Source organism: Pelmatolapia mariae, linkage group LG14 (assembly GCF_036321145.2).
Source record: "Pelmatolapia mariae isolate MD_Pm_ZW linkage group LG14, Pm_UMD_F_2, whole genome shotgun sequence".
Lineage (NCBI taxonomy): Eukaryota > Metazoa > Chordata > Actinopteri > Cichliformes > Cichlidae > Pelmatolapia > Pelmatolapia mariae.
Window position 1 is genome coordinate 19,864,872 of NC_086239.1, and position 11,136 is coordinate 19,876,007.

The 11,136-nt window shown below is 41.1% G+C and overlaps 2 protein-coding genes across 2 annotated transcripts; one reads left to right on the forward strand and one right to left on the reverse strand.

Moving 5' to 3' along the window:
- Positions 1-1,100: 1,100 nt before the first annotated feature.
- cryba1a (crystallin, beta A1a) lies at positions 1,101-4,072 on the reverse strand. The gene is made up of 7 exons (XM_063493497.1): positions 4,026-4,072; positions 3,529-3,863; positions 2,962-3,028; positions 2,684-2,802; positions 2,273-2,414; positions 1,807-1,949; positions 1,101-1,605 (listed from the first exon to the last, which is right to left on the reverse strand). Exons 3-7 carry the CDS (start codon positions 2,998-3,000, stop codon positions 1,458-1,460), a joined length of 591 nt encoding a protein of 196 aa, XP_063349567.1. The 5' UTR covers positions 3,001-3,028; positions 3,529-3,863; positions 4,026-4,072; the 3' UTR covers positions 1,101-1,457.
- Positions 4,073-7,706: 3,634 nt separating this feature from the next.
- On the forward strand, positions 7,707-10,883 carry crybb1l3 (crystallin, beta B1, like 3). The gene is made up of 5 exons (XM_063492413.2): positions 7,707-8,193; positions 8,316-8,434; positions 8,524-8,656; positions 9,156-9,298; positions 9,876-10,883. The coding sequence occupies exons 1-5, from the start codon at positions 8,128-8,130 to the stop codon at positions 10,042-10,044; spliced, it is 630 nt and encodes a 209-aa protein (XP_063348483.1). The 5' UTR covers positions 7,707-8,127; the 3' UTR covers positions 10,045-10,883.
- The last annotated feature ends 253 nt before the right edge of the window (positions 10,884-11,136 follow it).

Genomic DNA, 11,136 nt, shown 5'->3' on the forward strand with positions numbered 1-11,136 from the left:
AAAGAAAGGGAGGTCTGATGTCGATATGAACACTTTATCTGCAATCTCTTCACAAAACCAATGTTTAGAGCATAGAAATCAACGCCTGTAAAAGCCATAGTCATTTTAGGAACAAGTGTCAACAGATTTAGTGTCTGGAGAACAAAATTATCCCAATTTGTCAGCTGTTAAGCATGGGGGGTAGGAATATCCTCCAGTGGGGTTGTATGACCACCACTAATGGGAAAGAATGGATGCTACCAATATTAGCAAATTCTGCAAAATTGCAATCCAAAGCATCTCTTAGAGCCTTCAGATTTCAAAAACACAAACTCTCCTCACATTTTCCAGGCTAGGATGTACATGCAGCCTGGAAATCTTTCAATGCATGTATTTTTCACCTTAGGTTCTGAGGACACTTCAAAATGTTTCCAAAGTGCTTTGTTTTCCCTGAGCTGTTAGCAAGTTGTAGAAGTTTTTGAAACCCCCCGAGGTGTTTAACTTCAGACAGCTCTGGCTAAACTATAACTGCAGGGGTTAAAGCTGCAGCGGCAAACTAAACTAGATCTAATAGGTTTAGCATAAGGGATCTAAGAATTTCATTGTGTGGTTTCCTTATCTGTGCTGTTGCTTCCTGCTGTTAGCCATTATAAGGAAGTCCCAATGCGTCCCGATTTTAAAAGCTGAATTTATTTTTCTAAGTAATTAGTCTCATTTCCACATTAAAAGATTCAAGAAGATGCTCGTGCTTCCCAATAATTAACCAGCTTTAGTACTGGCTAATGACACTCCTTAGGCAAAATACTAAACCTTGAGTTGCCCCTGATCCGAGTGTGAGTGCATGTGATTGGGTGACTTGTAGTAGAAAGCACTTGTGAGTGCTCAAATGGAGTAGAAAGGTGTTATGTAAGTATAAGTCAATTTTGCTTCTATTAAGGCATAAAACAAAACATGACTACCAATATACCTACTATCCCTTATGTGCTCCCAGCTTCTTTTCACTGCAAATAGTCACAGTTAAACAGAGAAGCCTAAAGCAAAGCTCGCTGTTTTAAAATAAATCACAACTGAGCACACCAGAGGTTAGCAGCAGACTCTTTATTTAAGTTGCCTTCTTCTTTCTTTATTGAACACTGGCAGCACCACAGTTACCCACAAATATGAGGAGCAATGACTCTGAGTGACATCACCACCCTGCTGCTGCCTTGAGGCCTGTTTTTAGCATCCTCCTTTTCTTTCCTCAGCGGGGTATCAGTCAGGAGCTTCTCTTCAGTGGCCTGTTTTTAACTTTCTTTTATTCTTCTCATGTTTTCTCTTTATTTTCATTTGGCAACAGACAGGAAAAGTGTCGTAAACATCTCGATGATAAAGCACCAGAAGGTGCTGGAATGATTGGGTTAAGGGTGGAAGAGGAGGAGCAGGAGGGAAGATCTGGAGGAGGTAAAGAGCGAGAGGCTGGGAGAGGAGGCCGCAGGGTCTCATTGCTGGATTCGACGCAGTGACTGCACCTGGAAGGACTGAGCGTGGGAGCCCCACTCTCTGTAATGTTTGTACTCGCCACCGTGATGGTCACACTCCATGATGTACTGGTAACCACGGTAACCTGGAAACTGGTAGCACACCCAGCTGGTGGAGGACGAGGAGAAGAGGGGAATTTGTGGTTTAGACAGCAAGTGAAATGAAATGCATTTAGAAAAATATACGTGAAGCTACAGGAGGAAAAGACAACAGTTAGATGCCAGTGGATAAGCCTGGAAGCCACTATCAGCTACAGTTTTCTTCACTTGTGCCAATTTTAACATGTGTGAAGCCTGTAAAGAGACTTACGCGCCGCTCTGAACTTGCATAGATCCGATCTCGTTGTTGCCCCAGCCCATAGCCTGCAGGGAGGGATAGTCATCGTTTATCTCCCACTGGCGCCCCATGAAGTTCTCCTTCTCAAATAGCACCATCTTGGACTCCTTGTGATTCTGTGCGAGCATGAGTCAGCCAGAGAAAATAGACAAAAGAACACATGATGTTGTTGATAGGTGTAGTAATGAGGTAGCAACCATCCAGGCATAAAAGAGTTGCATAATAATCATCAAAATTGTGTGAATTGGGTCCAAAATCAAATAATTTATGAGCTGCAAGTGCACTCCATTCTATTTTAGGCTGCACTCAGCGCCTTTATTAGTCACTCTATTGAGCTTTACACACACATGAGACCATTTCATGAGACAAATACATTTTTTTTTACATTTTGTATAGATGAAAAAAAAGCAGAAGCTGCTGATTTAGGACAGAAACTCACAGCAGAGCAGATGGGGCGGAAAGACATCATTCTCTCAATGTGGTAGGCGTTGCTGCCGCTCCATGACTCCCAGTAAGGGTACTCTCCCCTCTCCAAAACAAACTGCTGGCCACAGAAGCTGGAGTGCTCATATCCTGCCCAGCTGCCACGAACAAACAGAGAGACACATGAATGCATCGCTGGATCACAGGAACACAGACCAATTAGAAGACATCAGGCAAATGTTTTGTATATTTAAAAAAAGCTTATAGTGAACTTTAAATAGTTATAAGTGAGGTCTATAAGTAATTTCAGATGCTATGTTTTGAGTTTAACTACTAACAGATCTTTCAGTATCTTTCTAATAAATGATAAATGTGTTTTAGGTCACACTCTGGTTTCGAGATTTTCTTTTCTCTGTGGGTGACTTACGCGCCACACTCCACCTTCAAGGATCGAATGTTGTCAACGCCACACTCCATGATGTTCTGGCAGGCTGAGGTAAACTCCAGACGCTTCCCCTGGAAGTTCTCCTGGTCATAAACTGTGATCTGGAGCAGACACAAATGCATACATGTAGCATGCACATGTTGCACGCACACACTGATGTGTGCACAGATGCACACGTCACACAATTATCAGGCCAGGCTTGATATTTAAAAGCATTATCTGCTTTTGTTGTTGATCCATGACAAGGGCATCAGACTCACCTTCCATGGTCCCAATGGGTTAGGGTTGTTCAGAGCCATGCTACTTTGTATTTCGGACTTGATATACCTTCAGAGTAAAGAGCAGGGAGTTTTGCATTTATTAAACATACAGCTTATCATTCACACCACTTAAAAGAATAACGAGCGTTTCTGCAGTTTTTATGCAAAATATAAGAGGATCTTACAGACTGTCATCGTTTTATGTGTCATGTCTGTGTGTCTTTTTTTTAATTTGACCAAATTTTATAACAAAATTTACAAAGTTCATTAATTAGAATGTTTTTGACATATATAACAATACTGACTTTGCCATACATGTTTGGGTTTGAAACAGCTAACTATGGGAAATGCTCCACACTTGATGAAACCACGTTCAGATGTAGACGCAGTGCATACGTGTCCTCCCTGTGTGTCGTCAGTACACCTTTGCATATGCATGTCTGCTCTCTGTCTTTACATTCATGTGACTCAGCGAAATCCACAAAGAGAAAAAAAATGCAAAAATGTAAAGTGACAATAGTCTGCACAAGGTTGTATAGGCTGAATGGACTGAGATAGAGGGCTTACCTGACCGGCCCCAAAGAATAGCTGTTCAGTGCTCACAGGGGGCTCCACAAAAACGATGTCCTGACCTCAGAGTAAACGGACCTATTTATACATGTTGGTGCTGAAAAGCAGCTGGGCCTGTGGGTCGGGGCAGGAGTCAGCACATTGCTGCTCCGCGCATTGTTCGGCGCTGAGCTGCTGGGCTTTAGCTGCAGTAGGACTGGATGGAGGGCACGGTGCCCAGTGCAGATAAGCACAAGTTCCAAATGGTCCATGACCGGTGGGCCGGACCAAGTCCTGGCACGGCCTAGTCTGATAACAGATAACAGATGTTCACAGTCCTGGCAGAGACTGCCCTGCAAATAGGAAAAGCACCACAAGTAGAATTAAGTTAAAAAGCAAAAAAATAGAAAAAAGATAGGCAAGCTTAGACTTTTCATCATTAAAAGTTTTTCAAAATCTAGGGGGACATAAAAATTTGCCTAATACAAAAGATAACTTTTCTCTTGTTTACTCACAAGGGCTTTCCAGAATGCGGTGTGCTCTGTCTCAGATTTGTACATCATGTCCGCTTCTACTGACCCCACATCTCCGATCCTTTCACCTCTCCCCTCTCAAATCAATGTGCACGCATGCTCAGTCATGCAGGCAGACTGTCATGGACAGAGACAGACATGCAATGGCTTCATGCATGCACTCACACATGCATGCAGAGCTTACAAAGGACACGCAGAGAGAAAACCATTTACACGGGAACAACTGACCTTCCAGTGTACACTCATCTTCTCCCTGCATATTGCTATTACTACTGTTAATAATAATAATAATAATAATAATAATAATAATAATAATAATAATAATAAAAAGGAGCCAAAAATTGCTTTGCACTAAAAAGTCAAAGGCTGTTTGTGAATAGGTGGCATTTCACATGTGATTTTGTCTTTAAGGCAGAAAAAATTAATAATAATTTCTGACTTAATTTCCTGCAAAGATATTCATACAAGCGTCTTTACTGGCTGCCGCAACAATTACACTGAAGATTAAAGCTTCACATTCTGCATATTGTTGGTCAGTGAGGAAAAACTAATGCTTTGAAGCAGAAAACCTGTTGGAGTTTTATCTAAGAAACTTTAGGTTTAGCATTTGAATAATTAACCACTTGATTAAACATGGACACTGTGAATTCTTTTTATTTTAAGTGAAGCTGTTGTGCTGATCTAACATTCAAGGCTGAAGAGCTAAACCATTGTGAAATTACTTTCTCAAATGTCAAAAAAATACAAGTACAGTGTTGAAATCAGTGTAACCCAAACTAAATGGAAAGAAATATGTCACCAATATAGAAAAGGCTTGGGATCATTGTCCTGTTGAATGACCAAGCTTCAGGGAAGTTTTATCTGTCTCACATTTGACTCTAGATCACTTTGATATACAGATGAGTTCATGGTTGACTCAGTGACTGCAAGGTGCTCAGGTCCTGTGACGGCAAAACAACCCCAAATCATTGCTCATCCACCACAGTGCTTGACAGTTGGTATGAAGTGTTTGTGCTGATAAGGTGTAGGGGATTTTCTCCAAACATGTTGCTGAGCATTATGGCCAAACTTCTCCATTTTGGTCTCTGTTGAAAGGAAATTGATCCAGAGGTTTTGTGGTTTGTTTTCTCCTGGTAGCCATACTGGTTCAGTCCTTTTCTGATAGTACTGTCATGAACTTTAACATTTAACATGCTAACTGAGGCCTTTAGTGTCTGAGATGTAACTCGTGGATTTTTCACAGTTACTCTGAGCATTGCACAGTCTAGTGCAAATTTGGCAGGACTTCTATTTCTTGGGAGATTGGCGACAATCTTGAATGTTTTCTTCATTTGAGTCGTTTTACTTTCCTTCTTTTGTTTCTTACTGCAGAATGACTCATTTCTAATTCTTTGAAAATAGCCTTAATTTCACATTTATGGGCAGCATCAATTGCTTTAAGATCATTGTTGATGTATTTCCTACTTGGCATTGTGTTAGCACACACCTGAATACTGCAGACCAGCAAACTGCTAAAAGTCCCACTTTTATAGAGTTGCTCACACTTGCTGTAGTTGTTCACTAAGGTGTATTTACACAATTGTAGAACCTGCTTGTCACGGTCCTGGGTCGGTGACCCAGCGTTTTCTCTTTTGTATTGTTAATCTTTGATTTCTTGATGTCTTTGTTTGTTCCTAGGTTTTGGTTCTGTGTCAGTATCGGGTCTGAGTTTTGTCAGTGTATGTTTCCATGTGTCCCTTTTAGTTCAGTGTCAAGTCTGTCTTGTGAATTGTCTCGTTTCCTGTTTTACTTTGAAAGTTCATGCCTGATGTCAGTGTATTCAGTTTTGCTTCCCCTGTCTCGTCTTGTCAATTACTCCCAGCTGTGTTCCTCACCTGTTTGTAATCTCCCTGTGTTCTTCTGTGTGTATTTAAGTTGTGTCTACTCGTGTACTAGTTGCTGGTCTGTCTGTGTATCCACTGTGTGTTCACCCTGCTGTCCACCTTGATATGCCTCTGCTCAACCTCTGTCATGTTCGTGTTCATGTTTGATAGTTTAGTTTCTTCCACTTTAGGTTATCTTTAGTTCCGGTCTGCCATTTTTCACCTTGTGTTTTATTTTTACAATAAACCTCCTTCGCACCTCCACAAGTGCCTGTGCTTGGATCCTCCTTTATTTTCTCCACACGGCTCATCCTATTCGCTGTGACACTGCTAAGGACTAGATTATGTTTTCATTGTGTCCGGATACATAAAACCTTAAAATTGAAAGAGAGTGTACTTGCTTTTACCATGACTGTAAAAAGAAAATGACACCGTGTTTTTATTTTAATATAGCAAACAAAAATACATTTAATGTTTCTGGTCTTTTGGTCATTTTACAAGTCATGTCAAGAAGCTGCCACTCTGCAAGTCTGCTGCTGTGCGTGTAGAAAATAATGCATCTGTATGATACAATCATGGACGCATGTCTATCTGCATGACTATAGCCTGTCGACCACCCAAATGTTCCAAAGAGTGTCCGTTTGCCTGCCTATACAAAAGCTACTGCAGTCAGCATATTAGAGATGTGGGGCTCAAAAGCTTAGACTGCATGCACGAAGCATCAAAAAAAGAGAAAAAATGGAGGTGAAAGCCAAAAAATATATATCACAGAGCAAGAAGTGAAAATGAAATGAAAGACAGAAAAGAAAAAACATGAAAAAAAGAAAAAGCTTTTTAAAAGAAAGTCACGAAGAGAAGTTGCAGCTTCACACACACAGGACAAACACACCTAAATGTGTCTTTGTTCTGTGTGTGTGTGTGTGTGTGTGTGTGTGTGTGTGTGTGTGTGTGTGTGTGTGTGTGTGTGTGTGTGTGTGTGTGTGTGTGTGTGTGTGTGTGCAGACTTTCTGCTGATGGCAGTGACTGTCCCTGGTCCCCCACAATGGTCCAGGACAACAAAAGGAGCAGCTGAGTCATCATGACTTGTCCACAGATTACCAGCGTGCCCTTTGACCCCACATTGTGAGCCAGCTCACAGCCAATGAGAAGTCAGAATCCTGCCTCTGTAGACTTGGTTTGGATGTGAATGTATATATATATCCCCTCTCATAAGGTCGGCGTCCATCACTTTCTCTAAAGGTCGGCCATTCCTTCAATTGTAACTGTAAGTTTTTCCTCTTTCTAACTTTTAAAGAACTGCTAGACTCGTTATTTGGAAATGTTGTGTTTGTTTTCCTGTCTACTGACACCTTGGACTCAAAGAACCAACTAGGGACTGCCTCTTCTCTTAAACCTTAACTCTGGCCTGAACAGGAGGAATATTGACACAGAATGCAGTTTACGTGTTCATTTGTCATCCTGAAGTTAACATGAATGAGAAAGATAAGAGACTGCGCCCAGTGCTTTTGTCCTTAAAAAGCCGCTCAGGCCACTATTGACAGATTTTATGGATGATCATTGACTGTTCTTGCAGTCCTGGAATATTTACACAGTAAATACAACTTTAAGGTCAAAATCTGATAAAGTGAGTTATTATAACTAAGTTAAGCATTAAAAACTGATCAGCCTTAGATTTGTGTTCACATAATAACGATGTGTCCAAAATGCTTGAATATAAAGACACCCATAGTTTATTTTTTTTATTTTATAATGAGCTCAATCATTTTCAGAACTGATTTTTTTTATCCTTAATGAGCAGCTTGACTCTACTTAAACCCTGTTTTTGTTGAACTGGTGTGGTTGAAGTTCTCACCTTGACACCAACTGTGATGTCACTGCTGGATGTGCCAGAAGAAAAACTGACTTCAAATTATGTGTTTCAGTTTGCTTTGTGTTGACTCGTTTTATAGACTGCAAAAGTAAAACAAGCTACATCTGAAAACAGCCATTGGATAACTCTGAGAAAAACCTACTTTTAAATGAATAAGCATCAAGAATCTATCCAGCGAATCTTTAGAAAAAGAAAAGAATAGTAATCTTTGAGTTTAAATGACCACTATTTTAATTTAATTGCCGTGCTGGAGTTTATGCCATGTTCCAGCAGTCGAGTGGAAGTAATTATCGTCTTCAGGATCTCTAAAAACAGCTGACTGACTTCATGCTTCTTCCCTTTAGAGCTGATCATGTCTCACTCAGGTGCTCAAGGCAGCATAGGCAGTCACTCTGCCATTGGGCTGCGCAATCACAAGGTACTGCTACAGTTTTCTTTTTAACATGAAGAGCCCTAAAAAAAACCATGAAAACAAGCAATTATGTATCTAAAGTACTGTACTCGAGAAACGAATGCTTTCAGTGTGTTTTTACTTTTCAGATATACCTCTATGAATATGAGAACTTCCAGGGACGTAGGATGGACCTGTTTGGAGAGTGCCGTAACCTGTGCGAGAAGGGCATGGAGAGAATCGGCTCCATCCGGGTAGAGATTGGACCGTAAGTCACCGACCCCGTGTTAGACACACTATGAGTGACAGCACACTTTAGGTTGCCCCTTTTCCTTATCTGTTTGTCTGCCTCTCCAGCTGGGTCGGGTATGAGCAGCAGAACATGACCGGTGAGATGTTCATACTGGAGAAAGGAGAGTACCCCCGCTGGGACACCTGGTCCAACAGCTACAGGTGCGACCGCATCATGTCAATCAGACCTCTCCGGATGGTAAGTTGTGGTGGCCATGAAGGGATTTTTTTCAGCCTGTCAATTTTTGGTTTTGTTTCTGGTGTCTGCCTCACGTAGCAGCTCGTGTCCATCTATTCTTTCTTTTCTCTTTTGCTGGTTCAAAGGAGGGGGGGGGTTCACAGTTGTATTTATACGTGTATTTATAGTCTTCTTCCATTTTTGGATGAAAGGATTCATTAGATGTCTTTTTTTGCAGCTGTTTCATTTTCAACTATAAAAAAAACCCCAAACAACAAAAAGTATTCAGTGTTGTTTTTTAAGGATTTGATTTTATCTTCTAAAACATTTATATTCAAACACATAACCAGTATTACACAACCATTGTGTATTTATGCATACATCATATATCCTCAGTAATCCTAATAATGCTTTGGTTATGGTTTTTTTGTTTGTTTGGTTGGTTGGTTTTTTTTGTTAATCTAGAATAGAAATATGAACATTTACACAATCTGTGGCAAACAGTGTATTTCTCCAACAGGACCCGCAGGACCACAAGATCTGCCTGTATGAATGTGCAAACTTTGAGGGTCGTAAGATGGAAGTGTGCGACGAGGATATTCCAAGTTTGTGGTCTTACGGCTTCCAGGATCGTGTTGCCAGCATTCAGGTCACCGGTGGAACGTAAGCCATTTCTAGTTATCTTTTTTGGCTAATTCGACTCAGGCTCAGTGCCAAATCCCCGCTTGGTTTGAGCTCTCTGTTTAGGGCATGTTGTCCTGTTTTTTGGGGTGATCGAGGGGTACTGTTCACCCTGACTGGAGGGGGATTGAGCCATAACTGGTAGACTTGATGACCTCACTGAAGGCCAGAATCCAAAATGCCTCTGTCAGATAATAAGGATGGTTTATAGCTTTAGTGTATTTGGGCTCTTCAGATTCAAAGATTCCAGAATTAGTCAAAAGGCTCCTTTTCATCTGTAGTCTCACAGATCGGACAAAAATAATAACCAAGAAATATAACACACCATCAGACAGTGTACACCTATATAGTCCAAACAAATACTTAAAATTACAACATGGAAATCCACAGTGCAATAAGAAAAGACAGAATAAATAAATATGAAAACAGATGTAAAATACGAAGCACTGGAAGGTGTTGTCTTATACAGAAAATACCTTTCTCATTTGTATAGCAACGTAGCTGAAAACTGAAAGCTAAAGTATTGTAGTTAACCTCTGTTTCTGTCTTCTTCACATAGCTGGGTGGGTTACCAGTACCCTGGCTACCGTGGCTACCAATATATGCTTGAAATGGGTCCTTTCAAACACTGGAATGAGTGGGGAGCCCACCACCCCCAGATCCAGTCCATCCGCCGCGTGAGAGACATGCAGACGCACCGCAGGGGCTGCTTCGAAATGACCGCATAGAGGAGTCCAGTTGACTAAAAAGGAGGGAATAGCAAGGGTGAAGTCATGCTGCTAAAAACATCCCCTGGAGATCCTTCAGCAGCCACATGGTCACACCAGCTAACAGCGTTTTAATATTGTTTCCTGGTAGGATTTGGAAGTATGTGGCGGGGTGAATGATTCTGAATGGGATGAAAATTTCTTATTGTCACAGACTCTCAGAGTAACTGTAACACAGGTTTAAAAAAAAAAACAGTAGCAAAGCTCTCTGTCTACAGACCTCATGGAAAGATTATATGATTTATCTGAACGGGGGATTAAAGGGGATTAGTGGATTTAATGGTTTGTGTTTATTAGTTTGTTTCAATGCTATTTTTCCAACCATACCTGCAACTCTTTGATTTTATTTTTATTTACTCAATGATGTATTTCAAGCTGAAATGATGTCACTAAGCCTGTTCATCACGGAGCTCTCCTTCTCCTGGGATCCAGTGTCTAGTCTAGAATAAAGGTACACATATCATATCTGCTCACAAAGTACTACCATGGACAGCTCTCAACCCAACACATGGCCTGCAGTTATTTCTCCAGGCAGAGGGAGGCACCATATCCTCATCGCAAAGCAACAGCCTCAGAGACTGGACGGCAATGCTGGTTAATCATTAAAATAGACTTAAAAGGAAGAAGAAGAAAAAAAGAGCAGTGCAGAGCTGTGGGTTGCTGATGTGAATATCTTTTGGCTGGCCTGTTTCACCTCACTGATGGCGCTGTCCAGAAGGTTTGCATTTTAAATGTTCTCAGGGATGCTGGCATCTGGAAAGCAACTTTCCAATGGAAAAATAAAAGAACTGTACCTGAAAGCAAGTCTCACTGGGCCTACTTTCTTTTCTCTCTTGTTGTTTTTTTCTTTTCTTCAGATGTTGCTGATGTTCGATGCTGCTCAGACTGGCTATGAAACAGCAGTCTGAAGTGCCTTTATTTGTCATTCAGCTCGCTCTTTTGATTTTCCAGCCTGGAACTCAAGTTTCTTGTTTCTGGTTCACTCTGACCACATTCACTGGACCCTACCTGCTGTCACACAAGCTTCAGACAGATGTGAACACGTGGATCTTG

What these genes read in the sequence shown, in the direction of transcription:
- cryba1a (XM_063493497.1), bottom strand. Translation starts at nt 3,000, where the DNA reads ATGGCTCTGAACAACCCTAACCCATTGGGACCATGGAAG. An exon ending in TTGAAGGTGGAGTGTGGCGC is followed by an intron (nt 2,415 to 2,683) that starts GTAAGTCACCCA and finishes TGTTCGTGGCAG; the next exon opens with CTGGGCAGGATATGAGCACT. An exon ending in ATGCAAGTTCAGAGCGGCGC is followed by an intron (nt 1,606 to 1,806) that starts GTAAGTCTCTTT and finishes GTCCTCCACCAG; the next exon opens with CTGGGTGTGCTACCAGTTTC.
- crybb1l3 (XM_063492413.2), top strand. Translation starts at nt 8,128, where the DNA reads ATGTCTCACTCAGGTGCTCAAGGCAGCATAGGCAGTCACTCTGCCATT. An exon ending in ATCCGGGTAGAGATTGGACC is followed by an intron (nt 8,435 to 8,523) that starts GTAAGTCACCGA and finishes CTGCCTCTCCAG; the next exon opens with CTGGGTCGGGTATGAGCAGC. An exon ending in CAATCAGACCTCTCCGGATG is followed by an intron (nt 8,657 to 9,155) that starts GTAAGTTGTGGT and finishes TTTCTCCAACAG; the next exon opens with GACCCGCAGGACCACAAGAT.